At 37.2% G+C, this 20271-nt stretch overlaps 2 protein-coding genes across 12 annotated transcripts in view; one reads left to right on the top strand and one right to left on the bottom strand.

Moving 5' to 3' along the window:
• Window positions 1–14927, top strand: part of ARMC2 (armadillo repeat containing 2) — a 39386-nt gene extending 24459 nt beyond the window's left edge. For both annotated transcript variants that reach the window (XM_034409124.3, XM_034409123.2), the window contains exons 11-19: window positions 1477–1697; window positions 4042–4187; window positions 5988–6087; window positions 8406–8715; window positions 9767–9889; window positions 11536–11649; window positions 12232–12364; window positions 12527–12687; window positions 14562–14927. In XM_034409124.3, the coding sequence (XP_034265015.2) occupies window positions 1477–1697; window positions 4042–4187; window positions 5988–6087; window positions 8406–8715; window positions 9767–9889; window positions 11536–11649; window positions 12232–12364; window positions 12527–12687; window positions 14562–14680 (1427 nt within the window). In that variant the 3' untranslated portion in view covers window positions 14681–14927. The remainder of the gene's footprint in view (window positions 1–1476; window positions 1698–4041; window positions 4188–5987; window positions 6088–8405; window positions 8716–9766; window positions 9890–11535; window positions 11650–12231; window positions 12365–12526; window positions 12688–14561) is intronic.
• Window positions 14928–15687: 760 nt separating this feature from the next.
• SESN1 (sestrin 1) overlaps window positions 15688–20271 on the bottom strand; it is a 46417-nt gene continuing 41833 nt past the window's right edge. For all 10 annotated transcript variants that reach the window (XM_034409125.3, XM_034409126.3, XM_087882628.1 and 7 more), the window contains 3 exons: window positions 19555–19745; window positions 18503–18647; window positions 15688–16732 (listed from right to left, as the gene is read on the bottom strand). In XM_034409125.3, coding sequence (XP_034265016.2) covers window positions 16646–16732; window positions 18503–18647; window positions 19555–19745 — 423 coding nt within the window. In that variant the 3' untranslated portion in view covers window positions 15688–16645. The remainder of the gene's footprint in view (window positions 16733–18502; window positions 18648–19554; window positions 19746–20271) is intronic.

Here is a 20271-nt window from a genome sequence, read left to right on the forward strand (position 1 = left end):
GTTAAAGATTAGTTAAAGCGTGCCCACTTTGGGCACTCAGTCCGGAAAAGGTTAGCCGTCACTGGGCTAGAATTTAAAAAAGAATGTTAGATTTGTATCCTGTCATCTTAATATGTGATTAATTCAAGGAAATACTTTTGTGTTTATAGGGTAATCTAAAGAATGTTTAGCAAGCCTTAGGTATCAATATCTAGATGTTGGAAGTACAGGTCCTTGACTTATGACTGCAATTGAGGCTAATATTTCTCTCGTTAAGTGAGACACTTGTTAAGTGAATTTTGCCCCATTTTACGACCTTTCTTGCCACAGTTGTTAAGTGAATCACCCCAGTTGATAAATTAGTAACCCAGTTGTTAAGTGAATCTGGATTGTGTGTGCTCTGTAGCTAAAAGATGTTCGATAGAAAGATTCTGCTACATCCTATTTCAAATGCTAGATTGAAGATAAGTGTTTGTAATAGAAAGAGTGGTCCAATATTACTCCCATGTGATCAAAGTTTGTAACTTGGGACCTGAGTTGGTCTCCATCTCCATCTCTCTCTCATGTGTATGTATTTATGTGTGTATTATTTTTACTTGTTTTTATTTCTGTTTATGTGCCTTTAATTTTTTCCCTTTGTTTTTAAATTAAAGTAAGGCAGTTGAATCAAAAAGTAAAAACTGTACATAGCTGGGTATTACCATCAGGAAGACAAGATACTTTTTAGCTGACATAACACACATGTGATTAGTACCTACTAATAATCAGAAATAATTATCCTCTAATGATTTTTATTATTGTGACCAAGACTTTTCATTATATGCAACTTCCATTGAAGCAAATTCAATTGTGTGCTAATTTCCTTTTTAAAAATGGACCTTTTTGCAATCACTGAGGGCTATATTTGCAAAAAGGAAATTTCCATTGCTTTGCCCTCATCAAAAACTTTCCTGGGTTTGGGAGAATGTTCAATCCAGGCCTTGGATTTGCGATATGCTCACATAGTTACAATGGAAAAAAAAAAACCAGCCAGAAATAGCTGGTAAGCTCCGCTGTTGCAAGTTCCTTCTCTTCAACAAATTTCCTCAGCTATTTCTCTTCCTTATCCCTTATCTGAATTATTGGGATGGCAGCAAGTAAATTAATCTTGAGCAACTGTTTTTGCAGTCTCATTGAATGCCTTTATTTCAAAGTACTTTAAATAAATAACAATGCAGAATTATTTATTTCTTTGATCAGTTTTATATTGCTTACTATATCACAAATTCTACGGTAATTTTGTATACAATAATCAATAGTTTATGTATTAATTAATTTAGAAAATGTATATGGCTGCCCAACTCATTCATGGTGACTCTGTGGCAGCTTAGTTGCAGAAATTATTATTACTTTATATGATAGTTCCTTAAAAAAAAAAAGGCCTGAACCTCATGTGGGGGGGGGGGTTGCGGGTTGCACTAGAGAGGAAGATTCACATCATACTAATTTTTTTTGTAGACTCTCTGCTTGAGATTTTGAGAACTGAAGACTTGCAAACAAACACTGAAGCTTTTCTTTATTGCACTGGTGCTATAAAATTTATTTCTGGCAATGCAAGGCTCATTAATGAAATGGTCAACAAGGGAGCTATTGAAATCCTGCTGCAAGTAATGAGAATGATTAATGAAATTAATGAAGATGATACTCGATTTTCCAGTTCAGGACATCTCTTGGTCCAGGTCAGAATTACATTTTTATTTCAATTATTCACTTATTTCAATTTATTTCAACAAAAAAGTTTCAAGCTTTCTAATGTGTTCCCTTGCCAGGTTTGACTTTTGGTGGACTGTCCAAGTTTTTTTTCTTAGAAGTATGGTGGAAATGGTTTGTTACTACTTTTATTCTGAGATGTTTTCCACATTTTCAGTCTAGGCAACTATATTATTCCAGTTCTAACCTTGTGCTACTCTGATGAGCTTTTCTGAATTAGCTAAAGCAACCTAAGCTATAGCAGGCACTTTAACTTAATAGTTCCAGAATGATAACACGGGTGTCAAACTTGCCGTGTCACATTGCCGTCACATGATGTTTCGCGATGTTTTTCCCCTTCGCGGAGCTGGGGTGGGCATTCCCTGCGCGTGACACATCCGGCCCATGGGCCGCCAGTTTGACACCCCTGATCTATCATGTCTGTTATTGTAAACTGATAAATTGTTACTAGAATTTATTGGAAAATTCTTACTACATACCAAAGGAATAGTGAATAAGGCATTCCTATCCTGTTGTGTCTTCCTGCCAGTTTCTGTCATGTGCAGTAGCTCTAGTTGTATACTTGCTGAATCTGGGTCTTGCATTCGTCTATTTTATTTTACTTTATATGTAAAATATTTGTATAGCGCCTCTTGTCTAAGATTAAGGCAGCATGGTTACTTCTTGCTGATAAGATTACAACAACCACGGTAGCTCAGGGTATTGAGTCAGTATAACATTCCTTTCCTTGGAACAAACAATAGGACATGAAATTAAGAAAGAATCATTGAAGTAGAGAGAAACAAGATGTATGTTCCATCTAGGACTAATGGGGGATGGGAATGCTAATAAGGCTGATCATGAAATATTGAAATTGATTCCTGATTCCTGTAAATATTTATTTGTTTATTTATTTGTTTATTTGTTTACTTACTTACTTACTTATTTATATAATACTATTTTTAGAAACTGTCCATGCCCCTCACATAAGACAATATCACCTTTTAAAGTTGTTTAGCTTTAAATTAGACTTGAAAAGAGTCCCAAGTTCTGGTCTGTTTGTGAAAGGTTGTTTGGGGTCTTTTTTTTTTTTCTCTCTAAATAAAAGTTTAATGTTACAATTATTGCTGTTCAGGAGTGGATGTAATGCCAAAACAGCAATATTTGTAATGAATATGTTGTAGTGATGGTGAAGGAGAATTATCTTGTAATTCATGGAACGATTTATTATTGAATTTTAATAACAGTTAAATGTAAGTTTAAAATAATAAAAAATTCTCATTTGAGCCATCTTGAATATTATTATTCAGGATCTCATATTAAAAGGGCCAGTTCAAACAAAAGGGTTTATGTTTGAAGAAATAAGCAGGGCCTTCAGTGATTTACAATAAGTACCTCATGTAATCTGAAACCTGAGGTTTAAAAAATGCTGAAAGGTTTGTTACTGTCTTTGCTAATTAAATGGTCTAATTGTTTGTAAATGTATATAAAGAAATAACTATGTCTAATGACTTAAAATTTTTGTATAAAAATACATGTGATAGCACATGCAAAATAAATAATTGGAATTCCAATGTTATGTTTTTAGAGAAACATATTTTGGGTCATTTGGCACAAAGAAAGATGAATTGAAGCCTAGTAGGTCTCTGTTCAGTTGTGAAGCGAGAGTTAAAAATAAGTCAAAAATAGAGAGGAATGGTATGGAATCTGTCATTTAGGGAGCTACATTTGATGGGTCCTACGTGGTAGACCTTCTTAGCTATAGCACCTGCATTGTGGAATATCCCGTCCTCTGAGTTGGGCTGACACCATCACTCCTAACTTTCTAAAGGCTTCTCAAAAAATGGTTGTGCCATCAGGCTGAGAACTGGTAAACTAGTAAAATGGCTCTCATTATAATCACTTCACCCATGATTTGTTTTAGCTGTGTTTTATAATTTTTAATGTTATCAGTAATAATAATATTTATTGCTGTTATTTGTGAACTATTTTTTTAAAAAAAAATTCTACTCCACTGAGAGTCACTTGTATTGTAAGATGGACAATTATATAAATTCAATAAATAAAATAGAAGTAGCAACTCCAAATAATGAATAAAGTTCTTTCAGATAAAAAGTGACTTACAAGTAGGAATGTTTTTAACAATAAAGCCTGTATCATTGTTTCATATTTTGAAGTTTAAATAACCTACACTATTTTCTACTGAGCTTCACACTACTGCCATCAGAGGAACGCTGTGCAAAATTTAGTTACATTTTCAAAAATGTCTGGTACTCCTAATAAAATTATGTTTACTGTGTTTGTTTAATTCATATTTAAATGTATTTTCTCTAGCTCACTGCCACTTTACGAAACTTGGTAGACTTACTTCAGTCAAGGTGCAAATTCCTTGAGTATGGAGCAATTCCAGAGCTCTGCCTCACATTGGAGAAACGTATGAGTGACAAGGATGTATGTACCAATGTGGCCAGAATATTCAGGTAACCCCACTATTTTTTTAAAAAAATACAGTGTAGATCTTTTTGCCTCTTCAGCAACCACCTCATTATCTATTGAAGTGGTTGCTTCCATAGAGATACTGTTTGTATTTCTGTTGAAATACTTTGGATCAGTATAGCGTTTAATTCCTGAACGATTTTCTTGGCTCACTTTTTTGAATAAGTAAACACAAATCTTTTGCAATCTAAACACAAGTAGGCCACCCACAGTCTTCTGGGCGCCCTTGAGTACATTATCTTTTTTGACTTGTGGTTTCTGTAAGAGTGTTAGTACTTCTCTCCCTCACCCAGCCAGCCGATAGGATTATTGTTACTTGCTTCTAATGCTGTAACCTGCCTTAGGATTGCTATGAGAAGGGAGGAAGAAACGTTATTGCTTCCTCCTCCTTCCTAGCAACCGTGCTCAAGATTGCGGATTTTTAAAATGACTTTAGCATAAGCAAAACAGAAATTGGCCTCAAAATCATTAAGCATGAAGAGCATAAGACCTCTTCCATTGTCCCTTTTAAATATTCTTGCTAGATATAGTATAGTACTAATTTTGAGTTGATTTATTGGGAAGGGATTAAGTTCTGCTTACTCCCCAAAAGATCTTATGCTGAATACTACTATGTCTGAATGTATATGAAGGTGTATTTGAATGGATGAATATGTATGTGCAAGCAACCAATAGATACGGCCTTGGGTTACTAACTTAACTCACCCCTGCTCTAAGGCAAAGGACATCAAAAACATCCCCATAGGAATGAATTAGGGGCATTGCTTGTTTAACACAGAAAACTTCTTATATTCCATCCCTTGTGTGATTCCTTCAGAAAAAGAATGCCACTATATCAAAGAGGAAATCTGTCTCCTGTAGCAGTGGCCAATGGCAGCAGGCAGCATTTAAGGCTGAATACAATAATATATTGACTTTTTCTCCCCCTTCTGTTCAGTAATCCATAATTAAATGGTCCAGTGAAACAGGTCAAGGTCTTCTTGCCATCAGCTGAGAGCTTCAGGACTTGCCATCTTTGTTTCGCCATCACTGCTGTTGTTACATCTTTTCTTCCTTCTCATAAAAATACCACTTTGCTTTACAGCAGCCACTTCCTGTGTGTGAGGTCCTTGGTACTCTCTGAGCTTGGTTGTTTTCTTGCAGACATTTCATTACCCAAGCTAGGTAACATTTTCAGTGCTCTGGTGATGTTACCTAGTTTGGATAATGAAACGTCTGCAAGGAAACAACCAAACTCAGAGAGCACCAAGGATCTCAACCTGAGCTACAAATATTCTGCTTTATTGGTACTTCCTTATATTTTTTGCTGCTGCATTATCCTTAGCTGCTGCCGCTTTGTCTTTCTTGTTGAGGTGCTTGAAGATGTTTGTGTTGTCTGCAAGAAATCATAGTGGGACTCAAAAGAAACAGTAGAGGGATTTGGGCAGAGGCTGAAGGGTGGGGGCCGGCGGGTGGGCAGGGCTTCAGCAATATTCTCTCTATAAGACACACACACATTACCACCTACTTTTGGGGGGGAGGGGAAGTATGTCTTATAGACCGAAAAATACGGTAAACTTTTGATTGTTATTATTCCTTGTGATAGAATTGATTTTTTTTGAGTCATCAAAGTCATTGCCGCTTGTTTCTCTAATTGTTACTTCTATTGAACTCTACAAAAATAGACAATGCTGGCCTTTTCATTTTGTACTATGAATAATGTTTTAAACCAACACAAAATACTTAGATTTTAGTTGGAAATCATAAAAGGAAACCTCATCTATATTATTGTTTCAAACATGCAGCAAACTTTCTTCCTTCAACGACTGCTGTACAGCTTTGGCAGATTGCTCCAGATGTTATGCCTTATTTTTAGCCCTGCTAAACAAATACCCAACAAAGCAGGTCAGTTTTTTTATCTCCTGGGTTTTTTTATATATTTTAATCCTTTAATGTGCCTGTGGTGTTGTATGTATGTTAGTCCATTTTTAGAGACAAATTCCATGTGTATTTTCCAGATAGAAATGAATGCCTTCAGCCATTTAGGCACTTAGAAATAGGTTCCTGGTGCAATACAATCCTTTACTTATAATCACAATTAGGACCAGAATTTCTGTTGCTAAACAAGATAGTTATTAAGTGAGTTCCACTTGATTTTTTGACCTTTTTTGTCATGGTTGTTAAACGATCACTGCAGTTGTTAAATGAATCACATGGTTATTATGTGAATCTAGTTTCCTCCATTGACTTTGCTTGTTGAAAGCCACTTGGAAACTCAGAAATGGTGATCACATGACCTTGGGATGCAACAACCTTTGTAAATACATGCCAGTTGCTAAGTGCCTGAACATGCCATCATGGGGATAATGTGACTGTTGTACATGCGAGAACTGATTGTAAGTCACTTTTTTCATTGTTGTAACTTTGAACACTTATTAAAGTAAGCTAATGGTTGTAAGTCAAAGACTATCTGTAGATGTAGATAGTACAAACCTCCTACTTACTGAGATGTAATAATAGAGGGGAAACTACAGATTTAAGGCTTGGGAGCTTCTTGGTCCAGAAACTTCTGTATTCGGCCAAAAATGGAATGAAAGAACAACAAATAAAAAGAAAAAAAGAATGATTTTTAGAATAATAGGAATGCATTAAAACAAATATTTTTTTTCATAACAAGAGCAGATTAAATGTTTCTTTTGACTGTTGCTATGTGGAGATCCCAATTCATTACAAATTGACGTAACTATATATTTTTAACTTGTGTCAGTTTTTAATGTAATTTATACTGAAAGAGTCAGTAAGGCATCAGGTTAGAAACAAGGAGGTCATGAGTTCTAGTCCCACTTTAGGCATGAAACCAGCTAGGTGACCTTGGACCAATTATGCTCTCTCAGCCCCTGGGAAGGAGGCAATAGCAAACGATCACTAGAAAACCTTGCCAAGAAATTTGCAGGTTCTAATCTAGGCAGGAATCAAACTGGCTCAAAAATACACACTTCTTTTTTAATGCTAATTCCATTATTATTGTTGTTTTGGATGTCTATGCCATAATAGTGGAATCTTTTCCCCTCTTTTACTATGAATTACTGCAGAGGAGTACTGATGCACACAAGGCAGAGTATGGATTATTCCAGAGTGTATCAGTACACTTCATTAAATGGTAATGTGCTCAATTCAACTGAGTAGTGATATTTATTCAGATATATGTAGTCCTATTCCAATCCTATTGTATCTCTTTTTTTATTTGTCCTGAGAACTGAATAATGGGACTCTGTTGACCAGCAAGTCCTAACCCTGATTCTCTTATGTGGAAAACGAAGGATGTCTCAGTAATAAATTCTTATTAGTAAATGTTGTTTGGAGTAAATACAGATATAAAACTTTTGAGATGAGAATGAAGTTAATAATAAGCCTAACTAATCATTGTTTAGTACTTCCTAATTCTCATTAGGTAGCCAATAATTTTTAACAGCATTAGAAAATGAGCATCTTGAAGTTCATTGTTCTGATACATTAGTTGCTTAATGCATCTACTATATTCTTCTTTGCAGAAAGGGATCACTCAAAAATTATATCTTTATGTTAATATTACATATTATAATAGAGAATTATGTCTTACTTAAAGATAAAAGTGAATCAGTTTTCACAAGTTTTTCTTCGCTAAGTACAGTATTTGTTTGCAAATGTTGTCTGAGGAAGAAGTAGGAATGGATATTCTAAAAGTAAATTAAGTCCTTTCTCCTATTTTCTACATTTTCAGCAGCACCATCCCTAAATAATACACAATAAAACAACTATTTCGTAGACAGTTATTGAATCTGTGTTGCTTTTGCACAAATTAATGATTATGTTGCTGGGTTAAATAAACATTGTAGTTTGTAGTTGGGTAGTATATTGAGATTCGATTTTGATCTTTTATTGAAATCAGTGTTATAAACGTGGGCTTAAAATTGTGAGAAGTTATGTTTTGAAAATATTGCTAGAGAGTATATGCTTCTGCAAGGAATGTTTTATGCTATTTGTATGTGTAAATGTGATAGATAAATAAAATCATGCTTGGTTGCATTATGTATTATTTCACTTTTGTACTAAGAATGAACTGTTTATTCAATATGAACAGAAGTGAGTTAGATTATTTTTTCAAACATTGAATTATTTATTGAAATGAAATTTATCAGTTTTCGTTTGCAGCAAATTATTTTCTTTCTTATGTTCAATTTCAGGACTTAGTTATCCGTATCATTTTCATTCTTGGCAATTTAACAGCAAAAAACAATCGAGCCCGGGAACAATTTTTTGAGGAGCAAGGAAGCATTGATACACTCATAACACTTTTCCAGACTTACTGTGAAAATGTTCCTAATCGTAAACTGTGGAAAGATGGCGAAATAAAGAACCTCAGACACCCTTCTGAAACAGAAGACATTCTCATCAAGCTGATAAGAGTGATTGCCAATCTGTCCATTCATCCAAATGTAGGTGCATGTTTGGCAACTAATCATCACATTGTGGCATTACTTATTACAGTACTTGGTAAGAACTGCTTTTGAATATATAATCTGTAGAAGACAAACCATCAATGTTAAAATCATTTGGCTGACATTAATTTATGTCAGACTTCCCAGCAGCAATGTACATTTTCTAAAAGCACAAGACACTCTTAGAATTGTTGCTTGCCCACCTTCCTGAACTATAAGTAAATACTTTCATTATATTAGGGAATTTCTGGAGCAATTTTTTAAAAGGTTCTTGGGTACTCATGCCCAGTAGTCATGTCAGTTGGAATTGAAATCTAACATAACTTGAGGTTGGGAAAGGCTGGAAGGTTCAGAGATACAGAACTAGCTGCATAGTTAAAAGTTCACCATTATCTTATCTTTTATCTGTAAGTTCATTGACTTTTTCAGTTTCCTGCTGTTTAATCTACATCCTAGAAATATATGTGTTAGTTGTATACTGAATAAACTGGCCATTTTAAATGATGGATTTCAATTCGTCTTGCTGCATTGCAATTGTGTAGCCCATAAAGACCATTATAATTGAGACAGCATTCCTGTAATTTTTTGTTTTAATTCTGTGCATTTTAAAAACTATGGTGACCATCATCTACACTACCAATTTTATTAGCTGATCATAAATTAGAAAAGAGAATTGACAGGGATTTTGTCTTCAATTTTTTTTCTTTGCTTTTTTCAAAACTTTCCAAGGTCTTGCTGGGCATATTATGTATTCAGATGTCAGTGTGAAGGGCTTCTCCTGGAAAAAAAAAACTGTGTGGCACTTAACAGTCAACCCTGACTTGATGCTGCCTAATGAATGAATGAAGGACTTCAGTAAAATGAATGTGTACATCTACTTGTATAAAAAACACACGGTTTCACTTTGAAATGGCCTCAGACAAAAAGGCTGAATTCAGCATCAGAATTTTATTGAAATGTTGCCAGTTCCTTATTACAGCAGTTAATTGTTTGGCTTCATTTTATGATGTCAGTGTAACTTTTTATACTAGAATGACTGAAGTTATGATGAGCTACATAATCGGTATCATGATAAAAGACTGAAGTCTTCTCTTCTAAATCACTAGAGAGCAAGTCGGTTGATGAATGTGAGGAATTGGTTATTAATGCCATTGCAACAATCAACAATTTATCCTTTTATCAAGTGAAGAATTCTGTAATCCAAGAGAAGAAATTACATATTGCAGAACGTAAGAATATTTTAAAAGTTAATTCTCTCTATTACATGGTAACACTCAGTATTGCTTATGATTTTTTTGAACAAAAAATCATCAAAAGGAGCTGATCTAATTTAATGATTTTTTTCAGACAATTTTGTAATGATAAAGCTGGCCCAATTTGGCTTAATCTTTGTCATGTTTGCCTTTATTGATTAGCCTTATAAAGGAGAACATGCTGATTTTGTAAACTGGTAGATTAGCATATTACCTCCCTTTCACTAGTTTTGTCATTTGTTTTTGTTCCTAACTCGTCAAAGGCTTGACTAGTGTAAAACATGATTCTTTGACTCTATAGATAATAAAGCTGAACTGCATATCACTGAAAGATGTCATATCAGAACTCACTGAACAAAATTTTCAGACACACAATATGTTAATAGGGATTTTCTGTCTTTGTAGATATTGCTGAATTGCTCTTTTAACATGTCTCACAATTGGCTGTGCTGGCTGAGTTTGTCAGAACTTGCAGTTCAGCATCTTTTGGAAGGGCACAAACACAACAACTCTGATATGCATGGTATTTTTAAAAAGTTGGAGTCTTGTTTACAAGAGATTTAGCAGTAATGAGAAAAGATAACTTCCTGATTAAGTAAGAAAAATGCCAAGATTGTCTAGATATTCAGTATGATTAATGGAGGTTTGTCAGCAGATAAGGAACAAAGGCAGGAGAAATGACAAGTTTTACAAGGGTGAGATTAAAAGTGAGAAAATAATTCTTATGAGGGCAGTTTCAGCAGAATGTAGAAAATAAAGGGAAATAATATTTTAAAGCTTTTTTTTTCCTGGTTCTTCCACTAACTAGGCTTCCCTAGTTAGTGGAATGTATACAGTCCTGGTCCAATTGTATGTTTCAGTGAATCCCTAAGTAAAAATAAACTGGCATAACCTCTGAATGGTGCAAAGTTTAAATACAACATCTTTGTGCAAATTTAACTGCACACCTATTATTTGTGTGCAGTAGTGAACAGGTTCAAAGTTTTAAAACAAACCCCAGTAAATATTGTGAATGCAAAAGTTTGGACACCTTTTCGGTGGATATTTTGAAATATCTCCTTTGGCAGAAAAAAAAAGAGCTTTCAAACATTTCTGGTAATAACCTAAGAAAACTTTTGGGAACTTTTCCACGGAGAACTTTTCTAAATCAGAAATATTTTAGATCTCCTTGCATGAACTACACATTTGAGTTCTCCCTATAGATTTTCAATAATACTCATTTGTGGGTACTGTGAAGCATTGCAAAAACCTTTCTTTTCTGTAAATAGGGTTGATTTGAACATTGTCTTGCTGAAGTATCCAACTGTTTTAAACTTCAGTTTCATTGACTGTGGATATTACTTCTACACTATGTTGATGTCCTGTTTTTAGTATTAAAACTTGATCAAGGGTAACTCGACTTATGCATAGCATTGTATAAATTGTATTTATATGTAGGTGTCATGGCACTTTTAGCTGAAGCACAACACACAGCAATTTTTCCCTCTACTCTGAGAGGCTAAAATAAAGATGTACTCATTGCTTAGTTTGACCTTCTGAGACATATTTAACTGTCCTGTTTTTGGAAAAAGATACTTATCCCTTAAAATATATATCTAATGCAGTGTATTTTCCACTTACAGTGCTTTTAAAGATGTTAATGAGCAGTCATATGGATGGAATTCTGGAGGCTATTCGTGTCTTTGGTAATCTTTCTCAAAACCATGAAATCTGCAATTTTATTATACAGCGAAAAGGTGAGCTCCTATTCCATTAGAAATAACCATGTTAAATAAAGTAACACAAATCATATATTCACAAAATGTTGCCTGTTAGATTTTGCTTAAAAGAAATGGCTGTTAAAACAATCTGCACAGAAAGAATTCTATTTCGGAATGCTTGGACAAGGGCCATAAAAGGAGATGGTTAAATTTAAGCAGAATTTGCAAAGGCACATATGTCATTTCATACTACACTCTGATTGCCTTCCAATTAAAATACATACTTTTTACTTTTAAAAAATTGAAAAGCCCAAAATATAATGAGAGAGCAATGCATGAGTTCAGCTTTGTATCAGGGGACTTTTTAAAAAAACAATCAAGAGTAATTGTGCTGAAAGTAGTCATGCCAAGTGTTCATGTTGAGATTATTGAGATAAACCCTTTGAAAAATATGGCATTTTCATTAATTGCATAGATAACTGATAACTGCTACAGAAGAGAAGTCAGTATGTCAGTCTTTTAGAAGTGGCATAGCAGTATTGTAATGGTGCATCTGATAAGTTATGTGTTCTTAAAAGCAAGTTTGTTCTCTTTGATTTTTTTTCTTCTGTGATCTAGTGTACAAGTTCATGATTGCTTTGCTTGATGCCAAGCACCAAGATGTCTGCTTTTCAGCCTGTGGAGTTCTCCTCAATCTTACTGTGGATAAAAGCAGGCGGAGTATTTTGAATGAAGAAGGAGGAATTAAAAAGTAAGTTCTAGAAAGTAGCTGAGTCAGAAAAGATATTGCTGAAATTCACACAGGGTCGGGGGATATCTAGTATATTTGTTCTTTCTATTTTCCTACAAGGCTTCTACAAAGACTCTAGTTTTCAAGGGTTTAATAACAGCTATTCACCTATTATTACAACAGATTAATCGATTGCTTGAGAGATTTTGGGCCCACAGACTGGCAACTGGCTGGTTTGATATGCAAAACTTTGTGGAACTACAGTGAGAATGTTACAAGTAATGACCCCTGCTTTGAAGATGATGACTCAAACGGTCTACTAGTTCTTCTTATGACATTTCTTGGTAAGCTGTAAAAGCTGTTTCTTTAATGAATGGAAATAGGACATATAGAAAGTTGCTTACATGACTTTTTTTCTATGTAGCCCATTATTTTCTTTACAGCCTTTCCAGAGTCTTAGCAAGAAATCATTACTAGCAATAACAATAGCACTTATATACCGCTTCATAGTGCTTTACAACCCTCTCTAAGCGGTTTACAGAGTCAGCAAATTGCAAATTGCCTCCAACAATCTGGGTCCTCATTTTACCGACCTCGGAAGGATGGAAAGCTGAGTCAACCTTGAGCCGGTCAGGATCGAACTCCTGGCAGTGAGCAGTGAGTTAGCCTGCAATACTACATTCTAACACTGCCACCATGGCTCATGATATTACCAACCACCTGTTTTTTTAAAAAAAGAAGCTATCAATTATTTGAGAGCCAGTTTGATCTAGTGGTTAAATTGTTGGACTAGGAGCACAGAAACCTGAGTTTTATTCCTGCATGAAAGCTAGCTAGGTAATATTTGGCTAGTCACTCCCTCTCAGCCTCAAGAAGGTGGCAGTGGCAAACCATCTCCAAAAACACTGCCTAGAAAACTCAATGAAGTAATCAGGAGTCAAGTCTGACTTAAAGGCAGGGGAAAAAATCGACTACCAAAACTCCTCAGGATATTTATCTTAAGATATTTATGCACATTCTTTTCTTTAGATCAGGAGTGTCAAACTTGATTTAATTGAGGGCCACATCATGGTTCCATTTGACCTTGGGGGTGGGGGTGGCTGGGGTGGGCGTGGCCAGCTTGATGTCATTTGTGTTGGGGATGCCTGTGGTGGCCCAAGCGGGGTTGGGAGGATCCTGTCTCCAGCGGAGGAACGCAAGACCAGGGAGAGGGCCAAACCCTTGTCCTCGCCAACTCAGGCCACGCGGAGGACCCCCGGATGGCAGCGCAGGCTGGAGGGTAAGCGCCTAGCCCGTCCTTTGAGCTCCCAAGGCACCGGTACCCCACAGGGCAGCCCCGCTTCTCCGAGGGGGTGCCTGGCTGTGCTTACCTCCTCGAGGCTGTTGCTGCTGTGCTTACTCTCCTTGGCTATGTTGCTCATGGTGTGTGTGGGAGGGCAAAGTGTGTGGGTCAGAGGGACACCCACTCCCTCTCTAAGCGAGGAGACCCAGCTTTGTAACAAAAGCATCCTCAGCGATAGAATGGGAGACCACCAAGAGAGGGCAGGAGGAGGAAAAAAGGGAATGGCGAAATGGCAGCAGGGCTGCTGGTGGCCAAGTGCTAAGGCAGGACTTCCCTCAGATCCTCCCTCCCTCTCATTATAATCACCTTCCTTCTTTCTCTTTTCTTTTCCCTTTCTTCTTCCTTCCCCCCTTTCCTTCTTTTTCCTTCCTTACTCTCTTCCCATCTTCCCTTCTTTTTGTCTTTCCTCTTTCCCTTTCTCCTTTCCTCTCCTTTCTTGGATGCTCAAATGCAAAAGGGGAAACATTTCTCAGTGCCTCCTAGTCTGTGAGCAAATGCCATGTTTGCTAGTAGTTTTGCTAGCAAGCTGCCAGTGAAAACGGAGCTCGCATGGCCCACCTGAGCTCCATTTTCAGCTGCCACCGCCGCCTCCAGTACGCTGCCAGCCGCCACCAGATTGTAAATCAGCTCCTGGTCGGCCTGGGTCAGGCTGAGGCACTACGGGCCAATCCTTCGCTGTTTCCAGTTTGGCCCCACGGGCCAGATCTAAGCACACCACAGGCCGGACCCGATCCGCAGGCCTTGAGCTTGACATCCCTGCTTTAGATTCTTCTTTGGGTTGGTAGCAGATACATCCAAATAGATGTGTGAATAACTCTTAAACTGTTTTAAGTTATATTTAATGCTGATTGGTAGGTATTCTTTTTCTTGCTGTAGATGAAGAACTGGCTCTGGCTTACAGTTTTGACAGTGACTTAAGAGAATATCACAAACTTTATTGGGAAACAGAGTTCAAACCTGTGGCACACAAACTTCTCCAGAGAATTCAAAATTGAAAATCATTACTTGAGTTCCTAATACTGTGTTTCAAGATGGGTGTTGAATCAATCAATGCACGAATCACTTCTGCAGCTGCTTTTGCAAATCATTAGATATCAAAACATTTCAGTATGTTTCCATGAAAAATGCCTTTTGTTTTCTAATTTTTCTACGTAGCATAGACATTCATTGTAAAACACCTTTTTCTTAAATTTCCAATGGCATTTAGGAAACATAGAAATAAAACTAATTGCAACATCTGAATTGAGTATCTTTTTGATTTAACTTTATAATAATGTTATGTTTTATATTTAAGATTTTATAAAAGATTGCAAAAATTAGTACCATGGTTATCAAGTATAGATCAAGGAATTCAGACAGCATTCATTGTTAAATAATTTTGTTAGGTTTTAATGTATAGAATAGTATTGCATTTGGTCAACAATTTCAAAATGAACTTTTAGATGATTCAGACTAAGATTCTCCATCCAATATTTTAAAAATGTATTGAAAATCACAGTATAAATGCAGATTTTTACTTTTAAACTATTGTAAATGTATTTATGTGATAAGATTATAATCCTTGTCCCTTTATTGATAAGACAATCTGGTAATTTAATTTAATTTAATTTAATTTAATTTAATTTAATTTAATTTAATTTAATTTAATTTAATTTAATTTAATTTAATTTAATTTAATTTAATTTATATGCCGCCTCTAAGTGAGATAGTTATTTGATTTCACAAATGAAATTCATAGAGCAGGGAATGAAATTGGTATTTTTAGCCAAAGCCAACTTTAAAATTGCACATTTGGCTTATATGTTTTGGATCAGCATTTGCCTTGCATTTTTGAATAAAGGAAATAGCAGATGCTTCCTGTTGAACTGTCAAGAATTGCAGTTTAACTTTTGTCGTTTTTCTCTCAAACACAAATTAGAAATACACACCAGATACAGCATTCATTCGTCTATTTTGTAATGAATGATACCAGTATTAATGTAAAAAGTCTGAAAAAAAGAGGAAAATGTTATTTTTTTATTTAAACAACCCAGTAATACTAACAAAGACCTCATACAAAAAGTGTTCATATATTTTACACATGCACGCACTCACATACGTATATCAAAATCACTTACAGGGTTTTTGTTCTTGTTGTTCTTACGCTATTTTCTTGTTTAACTACATAAGCTGCTACTTAAGGGGCAGACTGTAGAAATGAGTGTTTTAGTAAGAAACTATTTGAGGCCTGAATTGATATTTTGACACCTTTGATAGCTTCTAGGAATACTGAAGAAGTAAGATTATCTATCCTTGCTCTCAACTATTCAGTTTTTTCACAAAGTTGCAGATTTTTAAGCAGCTTTGATAGTCTTGCACTGCCTCAGTCTGAAATAATAAGACCAACCTAGACAGCAAAAGATTCTCTTAACAATCAAAACTGCTAATGTAACATCCTGTTCAGCTCTGCATTGTCAGCAAGGAGGTTCTCTTAACATCACATACAATGTAGGCTCAGACGATAGCATTACTTGCATTTGTTTATAGCTTAATAACTGGAATTGCTAGTCTCTTCATTTAACCAGCATGTTCAGCAGCATCAGGACTTTTACAACATTATTCACCCTTATATCAAAAGTAAATTCTTATCTTCCAGATTCTTATTTATTTCTGATAATACATGAAGATTTCGGTAATTAGTTGTCTGTCAGAAGTCATTGCCTCCTATGCTAACTAGAGCAGGCTGGAATCCATTTGATTGTGTCTCTGAACAACTGTCCTACCACCAACCTCAACATCAGCAGTAATATCCCACTAAGGAAGGAGCTGCAATAATACTAGTAGTAGCAGTAGGAATAATAATAATAAACACTATGGCACAAATAATTTCATGGCTTTTAGCCCCTGCTGGTTGAGAAGCTCCTTAACAAGCCCTGGCAAGTTGCCCCTGTGGCACCTTCGATTACTACTGCCCAAAGTTTTCACGTCATGTAACGAGTAATGGCTCTCAGAGCGTAAAGCAGTTCAGCTTGCATCCGTGCTTCTATGAGAAGCAAATTGACGTGAACCTTAAAGAAAATAAAAATAAGTTGGGTTTAGTGTCTTTTGTGCATTACAGTATTCTAAGGCATGCTAATATTTGAACTAAAGCCAGAAGAGAATCCATGAACGTACTAGTGATGGATGATGGCAGGGATATTATGCAACAGCCAATTAGAACTGCTGCCTCCATATAATACCGTGTTTCCCCGAAAATAAGACAGGGTCTTATTTTCTTTTGACACCCCCCAAAATAAGAGCTTGGCCTTATTATTGGGGGGGGGTGTCTTATTTTGGGGGTGCAGGAGGCGGTAAGCGTGGGACTGGGACTGCTGCCATTGCCTCCCCTCCCCATTCTTCGCGTTGGCCACTGCCCTGACGTCTCCCGCCACCGCTGCTTCCTCATGGAGCAGGACTCTGCAAGGCTTGTGCCATTGCATGCAGGAACTGCAGCACCACCACGAGCTTTATCATACCAGCACAGCTGGTGTCATTCTCGTGAGTTCAAGGAGTTTGGCTGAACTCGCGAGAAAGGTTTTTTTACAATGTGTCTCCCTGCACAGAATGGCGAGGAATGCGACGGTGCTGGAAAAGTAAGATGCGCGTCCTGCTTCTCGCCCACCCCACCTGCCACCCCTCTCAATAAAGAGACGGTGGGGAAGGGAAGTAGCCAGGCTGCTATTGCCATTGGGGTGGGACGAGACGTGTTGGGCCGTGCGACGCGCGTCTTATCTTTCCAGCACCATCACGTTCCTCGCCTTTCTGTCCAGGGAGACACGTAGAAAAAAACTTTCTTGTGAGTTCAAGGAGTTTGGCTGAACTTGTGAGAAAGTGCTGGAAAGGTAAGACGCGTGTCTCGCGGCCCAACACGTCCCATCCCAATGGCAACAGCAGCCTGGCTGCTTCCCTTCCCCACCATCTCTTTATTGAGAGGGGTGGCAGGTGGGGTGGGGGAGAAGCGAGACGCTTCTCGCCCACCCTACCTGCCACCCCCAAACTGCACCCTAAAGGGGGCGTGTGGCTAAGCGAGGGGCAGGAGCCCTGTTATGCCCGGCGGGGGGGAGTGGGGCAGTTGGTGGGGGGGGCTTATTTTGCTGGGGTGGTTTATATTATCACATGTCCTGAAAAGCCCAATTGGCCTTAGGACATGTCTTATTTTTGGGGAAACACGGTACCTATATGCAAATATTCATTAGGCTATGATAGCAATAGCACTTAGAATTATATACTGCTTCACAGTGTTTTACAGCCCTCTCTAAGCTGTTTACAGAGTCAGCCTATTGCCTCCAACAATCTGGGTCGTCATTTTACCGACCTCGGAAGGATGGAAGGCTGAGTCAACCTTGAGCCTAGTGAGATTTGATCTGCCAAATTGCAGGCAGCCGGCAGTCAGCAGAAGTAGCCTGCAGTACTGTATTCTTTTTTTTTTTTTTAATTTGATTTATATGCCGCCCTTCTCCGGAGACTCAGGGCGGCTTACAGTGCGTTAAGCAATATTCAAAATTCAAAATTCTAACCACTGCGCCACCAAGCTTTAGGCCTGGAATGACTTACATCTTATCTGGTGAGGCAAGGTAGCTCTAATCATAGGGACCTACAGAGTTTTCTTCAATACAGTACTTTAATGTGATTTCTACTAAAAGCAATAATGCAAAGAGAAAAATTGTATAGCCTAGCAAAAGTGTAAAGAGATAAAGTCAATATAAGCAAAACAAATGCTTTAGTAAATTAAACTGTCAATATTATTCAACCTACTAAGTTACAACACACAGATGTATAACATCGCATATACAACATACCTTCTCAGAATGTTTGAATTGCCTCCAGAAGCCATCATACATTCTATTTGTGGTTCTCTCAGGAGCACATACTACAGTTTTGATATAAATTTTAAAGCTGCGATCCAAAAGCTGATTAATTTCACCATAGTCGTAGTCATCGTATCTGTAATCAGGAGAACAAATATGTTCAGGTTTTGCATCACATTGTTGCCAGTTATAATAATTACTGCACTATTCCTCGCTATTTCACAGCCATATATTTTCTGGTAGATCTTAAGCTGGTTTTGCTAGAATCCCAATTATAGTAGTACCCTCAGTATTTTTGTCCATTCTCAATAGTTGGAAACAGCACATGTCCCCTTTTTTGGTGGTTTGACTGTTTCCATCTTCTACTCTATGTAGTCCTGTTCAGATATTGACTTTCAGAGTACTGCAGTTATCTTTTGCCTTTTTGAATCTGCTGCTTTCTCTGACAGCTTTCTTAGTATCTTCCAGCCATGGATTTGGGAGCAACACAAAATCTTTGTTCTAGAACTGTGATAGCTAACCTTTTCCAGACCAAGTGCCCAAAGCGTGCAAGTGCGAATGCGCCTGAACCTCCAAAATGCAATGTGTGTGTAGCCACTGTGCATGTGACCCCCCCCCCGCGCATAAGCAGCAGAGACCCGACCAACTGGCTGGCAGGAGGCGCGCGCACATGTGTAGCAGAGCTGAACTGGGCAATGGTTCACGTGCCCACATAGAGGGCGCTGCATGCCACCTGTGGCACATGCACCATAGGTTTGCCATCACGGTTCTAGAATTACTTTTAGCTTTAGCTTTTTTAGCTAGTTAGCTTTCTCGGGATACAAGGTTCTTACCTCAAGCACAATTATTATCCAGAATTTGCCTTTAAAAGCATTTGTTAGTAAGAAGTTACCAATGCAACTAGGATTTTATCCAGTTCATTGATTGTATGCTCATGGCTTTTGATGTAGGTTCTTAATATAAATTTCCATAATATGTGTTCAAGCAATATGGGAAACAAAATTTCCAAAATTAATAGATAACTAAAGCTGATCCGGACCAACCTTATTCCAAACATACAGTGGATGTAATTCCAGATTGCGCGTCTAAGCATTGATGTATCCACATCTTTATGCATAGCCATTGTGTTGTAAGTCAAGTTGTAGGCAATTTGAAACTTCTCATCTATCAGTTGTCCTACATCTGGATAGAGACGATTTACCAGCGAATATCCGTGGTCTTCCCACGAATAGTCCTTAAAAGCAAAATAGATACATGGAAGCAAGTTCTCACAAACAAAGTAGAAAAAATATATATTTTTCACTGCATTTTTAAAATACAAATTAATGAGATAATTGCTAGGTATTCCAACAGCATGGATACTCTGTTGTCCTCCACTGGTTTCAAGTACAGGTAGTCTTCAATTTATGACCCACAATTGAGACAGAATTTCCATTCCTATGCAGTGTGTTTTTCAAGTGAATTGTGCCTCGTTTTATGAACTTCTTTGATAGGTTTGTTAAGGGAGTCACTGCAGTCAAGTGAATTCAGCTTCCACCTTTGAATTTTCTTGTCAGAAGCCGGCTGGAACAGTATCATCCCCCCCCACATGAACCCAGGATGCTACAACTGTCTCAATACATGCCCATTGTCAAGTGCCTGAATTCTGATCCCCTGACAGTGGGAATGCTATGACTGTTGTGAGTATGAGAACTAGTCACAGGTCATTTTTTTCAGTGCTGGTGTAACTTCGAAAGGTTGCTAAACAAATGGTTATAAGT

This window comes from Pantherophis guttatus, chromosome 1, assembly GCF_059756535.1.
Source record: "Pantherophis guttatus breed Tessera chromosome 1, ASM5975653v1, whole genome shotgun sequence".
Classification (NCBI taxonomy): Eukaryota; Metazoa; Chordata; class Lepidosauria; order Squamata; family Colubridae; genus Pantherophis; species Pantherophis guttatus.